This window comes from Plecotus auritus (assembly GCF_963455305.1).
Source record: "Plecotus auritus genome assembly, chromosome: 4".
Classification (NCBI taxonomy): Eukaryota; Metazoa; Chordata; class Mammalia; order Chiroptera; family Vespertilionidae; genus Plecotus; species Plecotus auritus.
The window spans coordinates 81,310,715-81,329,988 of record NC_137775.1 but is presented as its reverse complement, the minus strand read 5'-3'; the positions used below and the strand labels follow the sequence as shown (position 1 = coordinate 81,329,988).

Sequence of the window (19,274 nt, the reverse complement as noted above, 5' to 3'; positions counted from 1 at the left end):
GCTGTTGCAAATGGTAAGAATTCCTTCTTTTTTTACAGCAGCGTAGTATTCCATTGTGTAGATGTACTACAGTTTTCTAATCTTTTTCAGTCTTTTAAAGAACTCATCGGGGCCTGGAGTAGTGGCAGATGAGGGACTGCTATGGAGTATACAGGCCAACCAGCACCTTCTAGATCAGGCAAGCATGGCATGTCATGGCCTCACTGACGCGGATAGATCAGAGTGCTCATCCTGGAAGGGGTCATGTATGTTCATTCATTCTTAAGCGTGACAGTGCCGTGACCTCAGTGAAGTTGGCCTGTAACAATGGGCAAGTCACTTCATCTTTCTGAGCCTTAGTGTCCATTTTGTACAATTATTTATAAATTAAAATAATTTATGTTGAGATTAAATAAGGGAATGAGATTAAAGGGTTTACCATTGTGTTTGTACCTTGGGGCCCACAAATGTTTGTGTCTTAAAGATCCATTCCAGACTCCGCTGTGGATAAGCTATATATATTGCTACTAGAGGCCTGAGGCATGAAATTCGTGCACAGAGGGGAGGCTGTGTCCCTCAGGCCAGCCTGCAACCTCTCCAATCTGGGACCCCTTGAGGGATGTCCGACGGCCCATTTAGGCCCGATCCCACAGGCCTAAACGGGCTGTCGGACATCCCTCTCACAATCCAGGACTGCTGGCTCCCAACTGCTCATCTGCCTGCCTGCCTGATTGCCCCTAACTGCTTCTACCTGCCAGCCTGATCACCCCCTAACCACTCCCCTGCCAGCCTGATCCATGCCTAATTGCTCCCCTGCCGGCCTGAGTGCCCCTAACTGCCCTCCCCTGCCGGCCTGGTCGCCTCTAACTGCCGTCCCTTGCAGGCCTGGTCACCCCCAACTGCCCTCCCTTGTAGGCCTGGTCACCCCCAACTGCCCTCCCCTGTTGGCCTGGTCACCCCTAACTGCCCTCCTCTGCCAGCCTGGTCACTCCTAACTGACCTCCTGTGGCAGCCTGGTCACCCCTAACTGCCCTTCCCTGCTGGCCCGATTGCCCCGAACTGCCCTCCTCTGCCGGCCTGGTCCCCCGAACTGCCCTCCCCTGCAGGCCTGGTCCCCCCCAACTGCCTGCCCCTGCAGGCCTGGGTCCCCCCCAACTGTCCTCCCCTGCATGCCTGGTCCCTCCCAACTGCCCTTCCCTGCTGGCCTGATCGCCCACAACTGCTCTCTCCTGCTGGCCATCTTGTGGTGGCCATCTTGTGTGTTGGAGTGATGGTCAATTTGCATATTACCTCTTTATTATATAGGTCTAGAGTCCTGTTGCACGATATTCATGCAAGGATAGGCCTTCCTTCCCCTGGCTTTGCTCCCGGCTGCCCGGGAGCCCGCAAGTCTCTGCTCCCGGGCCACCCGGGAGCCGCCAAGTCCTCGCTCCCGGCCGGAGCACCGCTCCTGTAGCTCCCTCCTCCCCTCTTCCTCCCCCTCAGAGCAGGCATCCCTTTGCCCAGTCGCTCCACGCCTGCATATGCAAATTAACCTTCCATGTTTGTTGGGTTAATTTGCATACTCACTCCTGATTGGCTGTGCGCATAGTGGAGGTATGGTCAATTTACATGTTTGTCTATTATTAGGTAAGATTGTATTTATGAAACTAGTATCATACTGTTTACTAGTATTCTTCACTGCCTTATATGACCATGCAAGGCAGAGAACAGTGTGAGGAAAATGCTCCCACATATTTAAACGTTTTTGGCTTTTAAATTTGAACTTAAAGCTTTTATGCAGCTTCTGATTAATTTGTGGTTGTTGGACCAAGGTGTCCATTTTTTCCCCTTTATTTCTCCCTGCCATCCCCAATTTAGAAATATTAGGTATGTTTTGGCTCAGCTTGTGTTTGTCGAGCTGGTGGAAGAAACAGCATGGGACCAGGAGAAATTTTTCTATTTTAACCCTTCTTAATGTTAATGTGTCCAAACTAAATGTATTCTTGACATTAAATGCTATGAACTAAGCTATTAAAGCCCTAAAAGCTACAACCTTAGGTTTTGTACCATAAGAAAGTGGAATTAAAAAAGAAAACAATTTTAATCATACCAAAATCACATTATTTAGTTACCATTAAAAGTGGGGGGATTAAAAAAAAATGGGGGGAATATTCCACCTCATTAGTAATAAAAGGAATATAAAACAAAATAACAAAATTTTACCAGACTGTTTTACCAATAAAATTGGCAGTTTTTAAAATGTAAGAGAAAGGCCTGGCTGGCGTGGCTCAGTGGTTGAGCGTTGACGTATGAACCAGGAGTTCATGGTTCGTTCCAGTCAAGGGCACATGCCCGGGTTGTGGGCTCGATCCCCAGTGTGGGGTGTGCAGGAGGCGACCTATCCATGATTCTCTCTCATCATTGATGTTTCTATCTCTCTCTCCCCCTCCCTTCCTCTCTGAAATCAATAAAATATATTAAAAAAATAAAATGTAAGAGAAAGAAAGGAGGGGGAGAGATGTTGAATTGGGCACTTGGTACTGATAGAAATATAAATATGTATATTTTGCCTCCCTCTAATGGAATTTATCAATATTTATCAAATGCCATAGTGATGTTAATGCCTTTGACACAGTAATTACACTTTTGGGAGGTTAGCGTAAGAAATAATTAGAAATGGACATATATCATTATAACATCAGGAACTTGGAAACAACCTAAATGTCCAAAAATGGGGGATTGATTTTATTGTTAAGAATGGCAAACTATTTGGAAAAATAATAATGGGGAAAAGTTTGTAAAATAAGGTAAAGTGAAAATAACAAATCAGCACAAACCTAGTGTTTTGAAATATAATTTATTTATATACACATAGTGTGTGTGTGTGTGTGTGTGTGTGTGTGTGTGTATGAATGACAACTAAAGCAATACATCAGAATAAAATATCTCCGAGTGATGGGAATGTTGGTGGTTTTTATTTTCTTTGTTGGACTTCTCTTTATTTTTCAAATTGTTATGTTTATAACCAGAAGAAAATATATTAATTCAAAAATGCATACTTTAAAATCTTTGTGCTGATATGGTTATATGAAAACATAAGGGGAAAAGCCTAATGGGAATTACAACAGAATGCGTCAGTGACTTTTTTGTTTTAACCCTCACCTGAGGGTACTTTGATTTTTAGAGAGAGTGGAAGAGGGAGGGAAAGACAGAGAGAAATAGCGATGTGAGACAAATACATCGATTGGTTGCCTCCTGCATGCGCTCTGACCAGGATCCTGGCTGGGGAGGAGCCTACAACTGAGGTACGTGCCCTTGACCAGAATTGAACCCGGGATCCTTCGGTCTGCAAGCCGACACTCTATCCACTGAGCCAAACCGGCTAGGTCCATCAGTGACTTCGATGGTGATGGCCCTTGGTGTTTGTTGTTGTTGTTAATATTTTCTTTAACGTGCTTCTGTTATAAAGCACAGTACCTTCAATTAGGAAAGCAAATATAAAATAAATGGAGAAAAATACTTTAGAAATTCATGTCACATTTGAATAGAGGTCATAATTTTTAGATATTCCCTTAGGACTGTGGCCCTTCTTTGATGATGATGAAAATTGGTAACAATGGTGGTAAATTATAGATTTTTGTTTTTTCCTACAGATATTCCTGAAATTCCAGAAAGCATCTCATTCTGTAAAGCACTACAGATAGCTGACTTCAGTGGAAACCCACTGACTAGGTAAGCTCTCTGTGTGTAGTACTAAGGATATCTTTTTGGAGAACCAAGCAAAGAACATAACCAGGTTACCCATCTTAGCGATGCCTGGGTGGAGGCTGTCTTTATCACAGATGCTCAACCTTCACAGACATTCATTTGTAAATAGCACTGTACAATGGAAGGTACATTGTGCTATTGATGGAACACAAAAGGTGCTAGAGGATTTGGGGATGCACACTGGAGTGACAAAACAGGAGTGAAGAGTGCATTTCTGAAGCAGTATAAGAATTGGAGTAGTTTATAAATCCTCTATTGATCCATCTTATCTTGTGGGATAAGACGGAGTTCTAAACTCCCATAGAGCTTACTCCATAGGTATCCAGGGAGAAGTCCTATTAGAGATATTTTTCCACTCTAGGAGCGAAACATATTTAGTATCTCGTTTGTTTGTTTGTTTGTTTGTTTGAAAACAACTCTACTGACACCATTATTTCCATAGTTTAGCAATAGCTGTGAGGATTTCTTTGGGTTTATTCTTCCACATAAAGCCACCTTTGCCCGTCCTGGGTGTAGTCCAGTGGTGCTATTGTGAGCCCTTCACTTTGGCTCTTGGCTCAGTCGTGAGCCAACTGACCACTGGCTTCCAAGCACCTGTGCGTCCACACAGCAATGCATACACAGCCCTCGAGAGTCTGTTCCAGAGGTTTCTCTGGGCCAGGTGGGTACATTTCTAAGGTTTTTCAGGACTATGTAAGCAGCCTCAAGAGAAAGATACTTTTCCTTTTCATCTCCTCCCTGCCCTCCCTTAAAAAAAAAAAAAAAAAAAAGGATATAGGAAGATCAAGATCAAATTAAAATTTGGGATTTGTCTCACCCATTTCAAAATTGCTTGGGACTTCTTGGGTGTGGAGTGATGGGGAATGCACTCTTTAATTTTGTTTTTTCCATATCAGCAAATTTTCAAGAAGTAAATATGTTTTTAAAAATATTTCTGGCTTCCCGTTTAAATTTCAGTGAGGAAGTCACTACTAGCATTTATTTATTTTTATGGAAAATAGTGATCTAGTAAGCTGTAATCTAATCGCTTTCTAACTTAACACTGGGCCCGAGTCTTACCTCTTTCTTAACCATCTTCCATGCAGTTGTTCCTCTTCTTCAAACCTTTAGCTCCTGTTCCTGTAAGACAGAGTCCGAGCTCTTTGATGTGCTCTGCCTTCGCCCCACCCCTCTCTGACCTTGGTCTGTCTTTCCACCTTCATTGCCCTCAGTTGCCTGTGTCAGACATCATGCTCTGCTGCAATAAAGTGCTCGCAGGTCATTCATTTCACACCTCTCTCTTTTGAATGATGCCAACCCTTTCACCCTCCTTTAGGTACAGCTAGAGCATCATGTCTTGATTAATCCCCACAGTCCCCTCCCCCTCTGGTCTTCCACAGTCCTCTGTGCATACTTATTTCATAACACTTGACATTTACATTTAAGTTCTTTCTTTGACCAAGACTCCAGGACTAGAGTGAGAAAGCTGACTTGTGTTCCTCTATTATTTATCGATATATTTCCAACCCTACTATAATTTCTGGAATGGAGCAAGCATTTAGTAAATGTTTATTGAACTCACTCAGCTATTTATCCCTCAGGCAGTTAGTAGAGTTAGGCAGCTGGGAAATATTCATTATGCTGCCCTTGGTTTTTTTTTTAACCAGTTGATTGCTTAATCCCCTTTTCTACTTCTCTAGCTTTCCTTTTCTAATGTCTGCTGACATAGGACTTTACCATTATCTTAAAACTCTCGCTCCTGGCACACACCCACACTGTATGAGGATTTACTGGGCTTTTCTCTGGCCTCATATTTGGCAAGTTTCTTAAAGTAAAGCCCTTTTAATTTGGCAGGTGCACTGTTTTAAGAATTAAGATGTTTGTGAGTTGAAAGGACCATAAAAATTATTTAGCTTGGCCTACTTATCTTATGGCAAAATAAAGTTAGGCTCAAAAAATTTAGATCAGCAGTTGCCATCCTTTCGGATCTCACGGACCACCGGTGGTCTGTGGATCACCAGTTGGCGACCGCTGATTTAAATGACCTTAGGAGATCATGAAGCCCCTGAATGGCATCTCAGACTATAATTTCTTTCTCTTAGCCTTCAGTCTGTGCTTCCTCAGTACATCATCTAGTTTGGCTCTTAATGTTAACAGACAGGAAAAAGCAAATCATCCATTTAAAAACTCATTTTTCTTATATTTAAGGTCATTTTATCTAGTTTTAAAATTATCAAATGATATATTTTCTGGTAAAAACTCAGGCAAAAAAGATAAGTTGCATCATTATAATTGAAATAAATAAAAATTTTTAATGAAAAATTTACTTCTGTTACACTATGGAAGAGGCTTCAGCTTTGTAAAAATCATTACCAAGAATGTATTCAATGATTATGAAAATTCCAGTTAATACTCTTATCTTGCAGGGCCGGGGTTTGGTGTTGAAGTTTGGAATTATCTGTATAAAATGTCAAGTAGTAACTTAGTATTTACTTTTCAAAAAAGGAACCTGGAAGGAAAAAAATAGAAGATCCTAATTATGACGGGGTCTCTCTTTTCCGCGTCCAGCATGGAAAGAGAGATGATCCGGTTCTTCAATTTGAGGCGACTGGGGATTGAGAAATAAAAGAAAGAAAGAGACAAGACACAAAATGGAAGGGAAAAGCTGGGAACCGGGTGGGACTGCTGCCCTCTTCTGCTGGAGAGACAGTGACCCAGAGCACATACAGCATGTTTATTTTATACCCCCAAATACCAGGAAGTTTCATCAGATGGTCAAGATAAAGGAAATTATTTACATTCTTGAGTAGGTCCAAGCATTCCTGGTGCTTGATTGGATTTATATATCAAAGCCCACTCCCCGCCACCTGGGCAAAGGTAAGAGTCAGTGCTGATAACACATCTGCCTTTTTGGTAAATGTGTATCCAAGAACCGCGGCTTTGCCTGTCGCCTTGGGTTCAGCTGACAATAATTAAAGAATGCCCATGTGCCTTCCCAGGGGCTCTCTACATCTCACCCCTTTTTTGTTTTTAAGCTACTATAAAAAAAGTAAAATTTAAACATCAAGAATAAAGCTCTAGTATTAAAACAATTGCAAACAATGCCAATGCAACACAGCAATAAGAGAGAAATCAAAACTACAGACATGTTAACATTTTTAGCTACTACATGAAAGAAAGTTTCTTTTGCTGCTGGTGTATATTTACTCAGAGTCCTCGGATTTGGCTGTGCAAGACTTTGCAGAAGACTGGCAGCTAACCAATGCTAGCATAGGCAGGAACATGGTTGAAGAAGTAGCTTCAACTTCTTGCTTTTCCACAGTCTGCTGCGCTTCAGTCGTTAACTTCTTCAGCTGACCCCATGTTGGCACCTCAGTCCCTTGTGTAGCTTTCAGTTTTCTTCTTCTTCCACTTTGCTCTCATGGGGCAGCACTCAGTCCTTTTTTTTAAAATATATTTTATTGATTTCTTACAGAGAGGAAAGGGAGAGGATAGATAGTTAGAAACATGGATGAGAGAGAAACATCGATCAGCTGCCTCTTGCACACCTCCTACTGGGGATGTGCCTGCAACCCAGGTACATGCCCTTGACCGGAATCGAACCTGGAACCCTTCAGTCTGCAGGCCGACGCTCTATCCACTGAGCCAAACTGGTCAGTCCTTTTGAGTGAAGGGACAAGGAGCTTGTCTGGGTCCATTGTGGTGACGGACATAACACTCTGGCATCCGAATTGGCTGCGCTGCTCCTTCTGGAAAGATATAAAACACAACCTCTTCCCCACATTATTACTGAATCTGATAAAACTCTTGTCAGGTTTATGCTTCCTTCCACCTAAGGAGGCTATTGTACAGGAGGCCTTGACACCCTCTGCATCACAATTCAAAAATTTTAAAGTATAAAGAGCATGTCTGAGTTTGTTTTGAGGTGACACATAATATCCATCTCCCCCTTTTTGTTTTAGAAATTGATTTTTATGAGTATGATTGGCTCTTTCCACTATTGACTGACATCCATTTTGCCAGATTTGATTAGGTTTAAGTCCTCGGGGATTTACCCCTAAAGTTGGCACAGTGAGGTGGATAACACACTGAAGACATTGCTTCCAATAAAACATGGAAATTGTTGTTCTCAAATAACATTTTGAAGGCTGAAAAATAAATGAAAAAGTTCCTCTGAATTAGTGTGCCCTATAGTAGCTGTTTCAATAATTTTGGCCATACTTACCACATAAGCACTATCACTATGGTTGATGGGCTCTGTAGCAAAATCTGTTAAGGCATAAATAAGAGCTTGTATTTCTACTGAAATATAAGGGGTTTGAAGGACCTTTGCTCCCCTGATGCAGTAGATCCAGCCTTTCCAGAACTGGATCCATCTGTAAAAATGGTTAATGCCTGAGTTGTAACATCTCTTTTAATGTGGAGAACACAAAACATCAAACATTTTGACTTCTGTGCAGAAGGGTGCACCCACATGGTCTGGAAGCGTGGGCACACCAACCTTCTTTGCCCTTGGTCCTGGGCAACCTGCAGTGATGCACAGCTGCTGACTGCTAGCATTGCAAGGCATCTTCACCATCTTTACTTCTGGACTGTTTCTCCTCTGTTCTTGGGGGCCACTTATTTCCTTCCAAAATAATTTTCAGGCTACAGAGAGTTTCATTTAAAAGTCTTTGTCTTTATTTTACAACAAGCAACCTGCAGGGCTGCTGCTTAATATTGGCTTGTACAGCTGAATACCTAGCTATATTACAAGCACTTTTACAGTAAGGTTGACTACTAATTTACTGTCATATTTAACATTTTAACAACAATCTTAGTTTACACTGTAAACATTAGTGGAAGAGAATTCAAAATTTTCAAATTTCTCCTTTTTGTTAAATTTATAATTATATTCTTAAAGAGTATCCCCTTTGGCTTATTTGCATATAGAGGGATCATGGGAGGTCTCAGTAACTTTCTTAGAAGACTTAATCAAATTGCTTACAAAGACATTGGCTTATTCAAAGGGAGGGGTTGGCCCCTACAGCTTCAAGATGGCAGCCCCCAGGGGACCGGCAAGCCATGTGGCCATCATGGCGGCTGTCTAATCCGTTCTTTTAAAAGGTAGTCAAATTTATATTGCAGACAAAAATCTCACTAGCTGTTTCTGGTCTTTATTACAATTGTTTATAAAAATATTGGCTTTTCATTTAGCTGAAAACCTTGATTATAATTTAATAAGCTAATTATTTAAGTAATTAAAGTAGGTATCTTCATTTAAAAAGCAAAGCAAATTTAGTAAATGTTTACGTCTGATTCACAAGCCGCAAATGTTGCCCCGCCTCTTAGCTTAATTAAGAATGCAGGTGGCTACGGGCTTTTTGTCATTTTAAATTCCGTCTCAAAATTTTGCTATTGGATTTTATGAAATATTTTGCCCTCCTTAGAGGCCAAAACCTTCATAACATTTAATATATGTATATAAGTAGAATATATTGATTAATTTTTATTTGATAAAGCTTTCCATGCGATTTCAAGTATCAGTCGGTTTAATTAAAAATATTTATTTTAAGAGAGAACAGACTTTTGAAAACAATTCAGGGCCCGTGAAATGTCCGAAAGTTATTCTCAGTCTTGAAATAAACTTGGAAAGATCAAATATTTATATATATGATTTAAAGATTATATATTTAAATTATCTTAAAAAATATCAATTACATTTAAACTGGTTCACAGAATTAATCCTCTTTTTTAATTTGACCAATAAGTAACATATTTTGAATTCCTAATTATCAGAGAAAACACAACATTTTATTTTCTCAAAAATAAATTGCTATACTCTAGGCATTTAGTTACCACAATTATATAATTTCTCCCAATTCAATCTGAACCTTAAACTTTCAGAGCTTCAAATTTTAGGTAGCAAATTAAATACTTAGCATTTCTCAAATCAATAATACTTTTACATTTTTAAAGATACATTTCAAATAAAATACAAGGCATATTCAATTAATAGATTAAATTCTATCCTCTAGACTTCATACGAGGCATACTCAGATCAACATTTCAGTATTATATCATTTCAGTACATTTAGATATAAGTTTTTATCATTTGATTTAGTAAACTTCAAAGTTTTTAAGTTTCCTGCGGACAGGCCTGGCTCAGAAGCTTGACTTTTATTTTTTCCCTCACCATGCTTAAAGATGGCGGATTTGAGACCTTTTAAAATGGCTTTCTGGGGGAGCGGGCATCCATATTGGATCACCACGTGTCTCCCTTCCCCCACCTGCTTCTTGCTTTGGGGGAAAATTCAGGGATGGTCTGGTGTCTACTGTTTTTATTTTCATTATTATTTCAATTTTTATTTATGTTTATTTTTTAAGGAAAGAAAAAGATTTTTTAAGATAAAGAATCATTGGCAATTGCTGAGAAATTCCTTTAATCCTTTCTACTTGGTTCAGCCTAATACAATTAGTTTGAGCCTCCAACAAAATGAAATATGAAGTCACTTTTGGCCAAGCACCTGCATCCAGCCTTATAGGCTGGGCAGCTGTGAGCAAAACCTTTCTTATTCCGCTCACAGTGATGCTTGTCCCGCTCTGCCTCAAACTCTTCAGGGGTGGGCAAACTTTTTGACTCGAGGGCCACAATGGGTTCTTAAACTGGACCGGAGGGCCGGAACAAAAGCATGGATGGAGTGTTTGTGTGAACTAATATAAATTCAAAGTAAAGGAGCGGAGGGGAGAGCAAGAGAACCGGATAGAACAGCCGGATCCGGCCCGCGGGCCGTAGTTTGCCCACAGCTGCGAGTCTAGCTCCTGCTCATAATTATGAGATAAATCTTTATCAGGTGGGCTTTTGACTGGTTGCAGGAGTGACACATGGAGGCAGAGGAGGCGCAGAGAAGGGAGGTGGTATTCTTAGAGATTTGCACCACTCCACTGCAGGCTGTAAGGCTGTGGCCACATCGTGCTTAGACATTCTTAAACTCTCCTGTGCTGGATCAAGGTCATCACGAATTAAAGTAGGAATAGGAATCTTCTCTGGACCTTCTGCTGTGTATCAGTCGCGCAACTGCTTTCTGACCTTTTTCCACGTTTCATCAACAAAACTTAAGAAATCAAGAATCTGACTATGCTTAACAGAGCATCCTTGAGCTTTGAGCATAGTTTAAGCATTTGAGAGTAGAGATCTCTTTCCTGAGACCCTGATTTACCCATATTTTACACCCAGTTAATACAACATGCAACAATCCGCTCCTTATTCCTTTAATCTGTGGTGCGCGCACTTCTTGGATCGATCCCCTCGTCTAATTTTGAAGTTGCCTCTGTACTCGGCCACCACGTTGGACGCTAGATACGACGGGGTCTCTCTTTTCCGCGTCCAGCATGGAAAGAGAGATGATCCGGTTCTTCAATTTGAGGCGACTGGGGATTGAGAAATAAAAGAAAGAAAGAGACAAGATACAAAATGGAAGGGAAAAGCTGGGAACCGGGTGGGACTGCTGCCCTCTTCTGCAGGAGAGACAGTGACCCAGAGCATATACAGCATGTTTATTTTGTACCCCCAAATACCAGGAAGTTTCATCAGATGGTCAAGATAAAGGAAATTATTTGCATTCTTGAGTAGGCCCGAGCATTCCTGGTGCTTGACTGGATTTACATATCAAAGCCCACTCCCCGCCACCTGGGCAAAGGTAGGTAAGAGTCAGTGCTGATAACACATCTGCCTTTTTGGTAAATGTGTATCCAAGAACCGCGGCTTTGCCTGTTGCCTTGGGTTCAGCTGACAATAATTAAAGAATGCCCATGTGCCTTCCCTGGGGCTCTCTACATCTAATCTAGAGACTATCACTAAAACAAGGCCCCCCCCCCCCCCCGCCCTTCATAAGTTATATGTTCTGTTGTCTACTTTTGATTTATGTAGAAGAACCTTCAGCATTTTAGATGCAATGAGATTTTTCTGCCTTCAATTGGTTTCCCCCCTCCCTAAATACTGGTAACCATAGAAATATTGAAAGTAAACTTTCTAAGTTTATAGTTTATTTTGAAACCTTGTTATTCGGTGGAGTTTAAGGGAAGTATGAAAAATTACCTTTTGTAAAGAACATAGTGAAACGTAATTATCTTAAGTAATTGGCATCTTAAGTCAAATTAAAAGAAAAATATTAAGAAAGTAGCAGTTGGCTGTCAGCTAGTCAATTCTAAGCAATTCATAGCTCTGCTATGGGTATTATAAGCTGTCATGTGTTTCATTATAATTATGCGGGCTAGAATTTCTCTTTATTTTCTGCTAATCGATAGTCTTTTTACTCTTAGCTACAGGGACTATCATTTTCTTTCATACAGCACTCATTAGTCACACATTTCCCCTCCTTTATTCTTAAAGCCTGCATTTTTTCCTCTTTAATTATTTCTGGATCACCCTACAACAAGAGTTTATCATGTCCCGTACTTTTTTTTTTTTTCCTTATAAGTGTCTTATATATAGGAAGACAAGGCAAACTTGCTATGCATAATATAATTTTTAGCAAGTTCTTTGTTATTGTTTTTTTAATTTAAGTATTTAATGAGCATAGCATTTTTAGTTTTTTAAAATTTATCTTTATTGTTGAAAGTGTTACAGATGTCCCCTTTTTCCTCCTTCCCACTTTCCCCCCCTCCCCCTTTCCCTCTGAAATTCATCTGTCTGTTGCATGTTTCACTGTCTCTGGGTCTGTTTTGTTTGTCAGGTTTTTTTTTTTTCATTAGATTCCACATATAAGTGAAATCCTGTGAGACATGTTTTTCTCTGACTGGCTTATTTCATTTGGCATAATACTCTCCAGGTCCCTCCATGCTGTCTCAAAGGGTAAGAGATCCTTCTATTTGACAGAGGTTATTTCAGTTAGCATATAGAAGAGATCATTCTAATTACCTTTAGTTTATACTATATATACACTTTTACTTTTCACTTAACAACCTTTTTTGTTTGTTTTAGATTACCAGAAAGCTTCCCTGAATTACAGAACTTGACATGTCTTTCTGTGAATGACATCTCGTTACAATCCCTACCTGAGAACATTGGCAAGTAAGTTTTTATGGGATGTTTCTGTATATTAGGGCAAAAGGACACCTATATCATCCATTCCACCCTCCTTCCCTTTTAAATTCTTGTTTTTCTACTCAGAAAACCATTTACTTAGTATTCACTTTCACCCTCAAGAAAAATCATAGCCAGCCTCCTGTGTTTTTACAACCAATTGCCCTTGCATTTTAATGGTTGAAAAGGATGCTGCTACTTGTTACTAGTGAAAAACCCAATTTGTTTGGAAGTTCTCTTTACGTTGTTTGATTCCAAAGTATTTAAGCAAAGTGCCATGTGCCATGTAGGTGGTGAGTAAATACTATAAACAACTACCATTCTCGGTAATTTTAAACCATGTTGGGGAAGGGAGCCAACAGAGGGCTCCATTGAGAACTTAGAGAGTGTCCCCTGAACAGCAGCTGTGCCTGCCCGTGTGTGTGCTGTCGCCCTGAGGATCGGGGGCTGAGAGTGTGTGTCTGGAGAGCAGACGCAGAACTGGGAGGGGCGTGGGATGCAATGGAGACATTTCAATGGTGCTGGCTTAGAGGTCGGAGAGGACAGCCATGACAAGAAATAAATCCTTTGAGGAAAATATAAGCCGATAAATAAATATTCTGTTCTGCATTTCCAGAGATGACTTAATTGAATTATCTTAGCAGATCTTTTCCATGCCTCTAGGACATACAGTGGGTTAAATCACTTAAAATAAAAGCTCACTATGGCTAGCCTTATCTGGTGGACCCATGTCCCCTAGTGTCATAAAGGATTTTTTGTGTTTACCTGTCCTGCCTAAATTCTAAGACAAAATAGGAACTTTTCTTTTTGAGAATTACAGTTTATCTGACAAATGTCTCTTCTGCAACATTTCTCTTACTTTCCCTCCTGTGTAGGCAGAAGACCATTGGCTAACCCAATTTCAGTCAGCAAGTCCATGTTTTCCCGAGATTCACATGGATGTTTTACCATTGTGCCAGCAGACTTCTTGCTGATTAAGAATTACACCCTTTAGTCTGGCCAGTGGCTCACTGGTTGAGTGTTGACCTGTGAACCAGGAGGTCATGGTTCGATTCCCAGTCAGGACACATGCCTGGGTTGTGGGCTAGATCCCCAGTAGGGGGCATGCAGGAGACAGCCAATCACTGATTCTCTCATTATTGATGTTTCTATCTCTCTCCCTCTCCCTTCCTCTCTGAAGTTAAAAAATATGTATGAATTATGCCCTTTAGCTCTGAGAAGGGGAGGGAGACAAGAAGCCCCAAGTCCACCCTGAGTTCATGGTATCAGTTGCAGAGGAAACAAGAGTGTTTTATTGTGGGTTTCATGCACTTGCACTTCCTTTTTGCTGTGTCAGGTTTCATATGTTTCTAATTAATATACAGGGTGGGGTAAAAGGTTTACAGTTTAATACAATAATCCTATCTAATAAAAGAGTAATATGCAAATTAAACACCACTCCACTACAGCCACAAGCCATGCCCACCAGCCAATCAGGAGCAAGTATGCAAATTAACCCCAATCAAGATGGCTGCGGCCACGGAGCTGGAGAGAGCAGGAGGCTTAGGTTTCCCCGGCAATGGAGGAAGCCAAGCTTTCCACACACCCTGGTGGGCCCAGGCCTCCACTCAAGGCTACAAAGTTTCAATTATAGAAGACAAATAAATCCCAGATACCAGAGCCTCCGCTTGGGTCGCCTGGGGGCGTGGCTGGCCTGCAAACCACCACAGGCCCCTTGCCCAGGCCACCCCACGCCCTAAGGGAACCCCCACCCTGATCCGGGACACTCTTCAGGGCAAACCAGCTGGCCCCCACCTGTGCACCAGGCCTCTATCCTATCTAATCCTCCTATCTAATAAAATATTAATATGCAAATTGACTGTCACTCTAACACACAAGATGGCTTCCCCTATGTGGTCAAAGATCCTGCCCCCATGTGGACACAAGATGTCTGCCACAAGATGGCCAGCAGGGGAGGGTGGTTGGAAGGGACCAGGCCTGCAAGGAAGGGCAGTTGGGGGCGATCAAGCCTGCAGGGGAGGGCAGTTAGGGGTGACCAGGCAGAAGAGGAAAGTTGGGGGCGACTGGGCCTGCAGGGAAGGGCAGTTGGGGGGGACCCAGGCCTGCAGGGGAGAGCAGTTGCGGGGGACCAGGCCTGCAGGAGAAGGCAGTTAGGGGCAGACAGGCTGGCAGGGGAGCAGTTAGGCATCAATCAGGCTGGCAGGGGAGTGGTTAGTGGGTGATCAGGCTGGCAGGCAGAAGCAGTTAGGGGCAATCAGGAAGGCAGGCAGGTGAGCAGTTGGGAGCCAGCAGTCCTGGATTGTGAGAGGAATGTTTGACTGCCCATTTAGGCCCGATCCTACTGGGATCCCTTGAGGGGTCCCAGATTGTAGAGGGTGCAGGCTGGGCTGAGGGACATCCCCCCGCCCCCGTGCACGAATTTCGTGCACCGGGCCTCTAATTAATAAATAATAATGCAAGAATAAACTCAGTTTCCCATACTCACAACTGTAAACCTACTTTTGCCCACCTTGTATTGTTCACTTAAATATCAGGCTGACGCTGCCCTCCTCCTGCTCCTCAGGTCTCTGGAATAGAATTCCCTTGTACCTTTCCTCCCATCCTTTCTCAGCCTTTCCCTGACCTTTATCCCAATTCATGTCTTTTTTAAAAGGTTTAATGTTTTGAGAGAAAATATTTTCTTATTAAATCAGAATGCCCCTCTCATTCCCCACTGTACTAGTTTAGTGGAAAATGTTATTAGTAATCATTTTAGAATAAGTTACAATATTTTATCCCTTTTTAAATCTCATCTTTCCTAATAACATCCATAGCTGTTTTTGTCAATGTCCAGATTTCTCTGGTCTCTGCATTTTCCACCAGTAATAAGGGCAGTGGGTTTTTTGTTTTGTTTTGATTTTAGAGTTAATCAGCCTGTGTTACTGTTATAGCCTTGTGTATACTGATTGTTTCCAAAATAAAATTCCACTTTGAGCTTGAACCTTATGCTGAATAATCACCCAGAAAGTAAGAATATGAAGTGGGGCTGTCAGATAAATGAATCAAATGACTCTTAGTAGGTTAATCTGTGGAAGTAAATGGGAAATAGAGAGTTTTCTATTCATAGTGGTTAATAATTTGTTGCCATAGCAAAAGATTTGTGATTTCTACCTCTTGGATTTAAGATTTGTGCATGTTAAAGTAACAGCTTGCTTGCGTGTAGTAGAAAGAAAATCAAAGAACAGACTCCTCTCTGGAGAAGATGCAGCACCTCTGGTTTCGTAGATTGTATTTGAGAGTGGAAATGGTGAATTGTTGGGAAATCTCATAGGTGCACAGGTATGCTACACTCAAAGCAAATCATTATTTGAAAGTTAACTTAAGGCAAAAATTCTTCGGTTTCCAAAGGATTGCAAATGTTTTCTTAGAGCATTTGACCAAGCTAAACAACATCTCGCAGATAGTATGGTTTTGTGAACAAGACACCAGTATTTGGTATTCCAAAAATGTTTAAATTCCAAAAAAATTTAAAAAGACCACAATAAGAGGGCGAGGGGTTGGGGAGCTGGATGAAAGAAGGTGAAGGGATTAAGCAAAAAATCATATACATAACACATAGACACAGACAACAGCATGGTGACAGGCAGAGGGAAAGGGGGATGGGATAAGGGTAGGTGCAGGTGGGCACAGGGGAGATGGAGAGAGCTTTGCTTGGGCCAATGGTCACATGATGCAGTGTGCAGATGATGTGTTACTGAATTGTACACTTGAAACCTCACGCTGGTTGCTCTGCTTTCTCTCTACTGAAAAGCATTATGTTCACACCCTGTACTACATGGTTACATGCCTGGGGACCATTAGTGTGCTGGGTAGCTCATTTGGTTAGAGTGTTATCCAGATATGCCCAGGTTACAGATTTGATTACCAGTCAGGGCACATACAGGAAGCAACCAATGAATGCATAAATAAGTAGAAAAACAAATCGATGTAGAACAACAAATCTTTCTCTCTCTCTCTCTCTCTCCCTCCCTCTCCCTCCCTCCCTCCCTTTCTCTCTCTCCCCCCCTTCCTCCCTCCTTCTCTCTCTCAAAATAATAAATAATAAATAATAAATAAATAAATAAATAAATAAATAAATAAATAAATAATAAGTAAATAAAGTAATGAGGTACTGATACATGCTACAACATTGATGGACCTTGAAAACATGTTAAGTAAAAGAAGCCAGCCAGGAAAGGCTTATATTGTATGATTCCATTTATATGAAATGTCCAGTGTAGGCAAATCCATAAAGATAGAATCCAGATTAGTGGTTGGCAGCAGTTGTGGAAGGTGAAGGGGTTATATAAGGAATGACTTCTGATGGGCATGAAGTTTCTTTTGGGGTAATGAAAAAATTCTGGAATTAGGTAGTGATGGTGTTGGCACTATCTTGTGACTCTACTAAAAACCACTGAATTGTGCACATTGAAAAGGTGAGTTTTATATTATGTGAAGTATGGCTCAATGAATAAAAGAAAAGGATGGACTTCAGGCAAACTTGCAGCCTGTTGCTGCTGAAGGATGGTAGTATACCTGGGAAAGTGACCTGGTCTATTCTTACTGAAAATACTCTGTAGTGTCAACTCACAAGGAATGTGCTGAGGTCATTTTGTCTGTTACTTGCACCTGGTACCATAGTAGAGCCTCCAAAACATTCCGGTGATGTGTAATGGCAGTGCAGGTGGGAGGGTATAAAACCCCACTGGGGACTCGTGGGGAATCCTGAGGATCAGGGAAGTCTCTGCTGCAGTCTGGGAGCCTGTTCCCTGTCTTTACTTCGTGCATCTGTCTCCATGAGCCTTCCACATCCTCGGCCATAAAGAAACTAATACCCTCAAAAAAAAATTAGTTTGCATAAATATGTCTAAACATCTCTACTCTGTTTATCTTAATATTTTTTTCTTTAAAGAAATAGCCCTTTTAAAGGAGAAGAAATGCATGTAATAGACTGACATAGTACCCCAAACATAATTGTCAGTTATTAAATGGTTATTATCAATAAACTTTTAAGTGTGACAGTTTGTTGTAGAAATAGAGCCAGTTGATACCCCTGGGTTCACTGGCAGATTGAAGTAGAGCATGTGGGTCTGATGATGTCACTGCTACCCTTGGGGATGGTGACCTTAATTTCAGTGGCCTTGAACTCAGTGAGCCATGTGGCCCTTGCTGATTAGGCCTGTGCTAGGCTATTTACCTGTATTGTATTAGTGCAAGCTTCCTACAAAGAACAAATATTTTTGAAAACTATAATCATATTTAATGCTCTTTTGTGAGGCCTGGGAGTTTCTAAACATTATGTATTATTTTTTAAAAAATTAGAAAAATATCTGGAGCAAAGCCACCATAAGGAGGTATGTAACCAGAGATTTCTTAAATACTAATTTTGTATTTAAAAAGCAGAAATACAGTCAGGCCATGTGGTTTAATTGAGTGTCAACCTACGCACCAGGAGGTCCATAGGTTGCTGGTTTGATTCCCTGTCAGGGCACATGCCAGGCTTTATCCCCAGCAAGGGGCGTGAGGAGGCAGCTGTGATCTATGTGGATGTTTCTCTCTCATTAGTGTTTCTATCTCTCTCCCTCTCCTTTCCTCTCTCTCTAAAAATCAATAAAAACATTAATTTTTTAAAAAGCAGAAGTATAATGAATGTAAACAATTCCCCCTATCTCCATCAATATTGTTTTCCCTAAATATCATTGCCATAATTATAGAGTTTATGTTTTAATGGCTTTATAGTATACTATCACTTGTTTGCTTGGCCTACCTTAATTTATTTTATTCTTTACTTTCTTAATGATTTTGGCTACCAAAAAGCAGGGGGCGGGCGGGGGGTGAGGAATCCAAGTGGATTAAAAAGGGTGTTTTTTTTAAAATATAGTGGAGAACAGATGTAAATTCTTTAAAGTAACTACTCAGGCCCTGAAATAGAATCCTAAAAATACAGTTGGCCTACATTCGGACTTAGAAAAGAGTATCACTTTTGCCCCTGCTATCATGAGCTGTGTAAAACTGTAGGCATTAGTGTGCTGAGAAAAAAGGCTCACGCTCGTTTCCTGCAAGAGCTTGTTAGGTTTTGTTTTGACCCCATTTGTTGGCAGAAAAGGTGGGAGTTACAGTAAGAATAGAAAATCATGTCTTTTTGTGGGAGGAGGATGAGGTCATTCCAGCAATGTTGCATAGAAATTTAATTTGCCAGAAATTAAAATTGAAGGGTAAAATAGCTGTAACGGGAATGTTTGAAAACATTAAGGTATGAGTAGACAGTGAAAAATATATACTGGAATGTACAGGTGAGAAGTGAGACAAAAATCTATTCATTGAGAAAAGCAGTGTCAGATGTGTATAGGATGCTACCTTCCATGTGAAAAGGAGGAGGAAAAGACTATTTATACCTGCTTGTCTTTGCCTAAAGGAAAACTCTTGGGTGAATGCAGAAACAACTAACAGAAAAGGTGATTTCCCATGAGAAGGGTCTCGGTGG

General features: G+C 41.0%; 1 protein-coding gene across 1 annotated transcript in view; it reads left to right on the top strand.

Annotated features, from left to right (window-relative positions):
* The window catches only part of LRRC1 (leucine rich repeat containing 1), a 139,957-nt gene that overhangs the window by 85,460 nt on the left and 35,223 nt on the right, over nt 1-19,274 (top strand). Inside the window, exons 3-4 of the mRNA XM_080666333.1 lie at nt 3,615-3,693; nt 12,671-12,760. Coding sequence (XP_080522459.1) covers nt 3,615-3,693; nt 12,671-12,760 — 169 coding nt within the window. The remainder of the gene's footprint in view (nt 1-3,614; nt 3,694-12,670; nt 12,761-19,274) is intronic.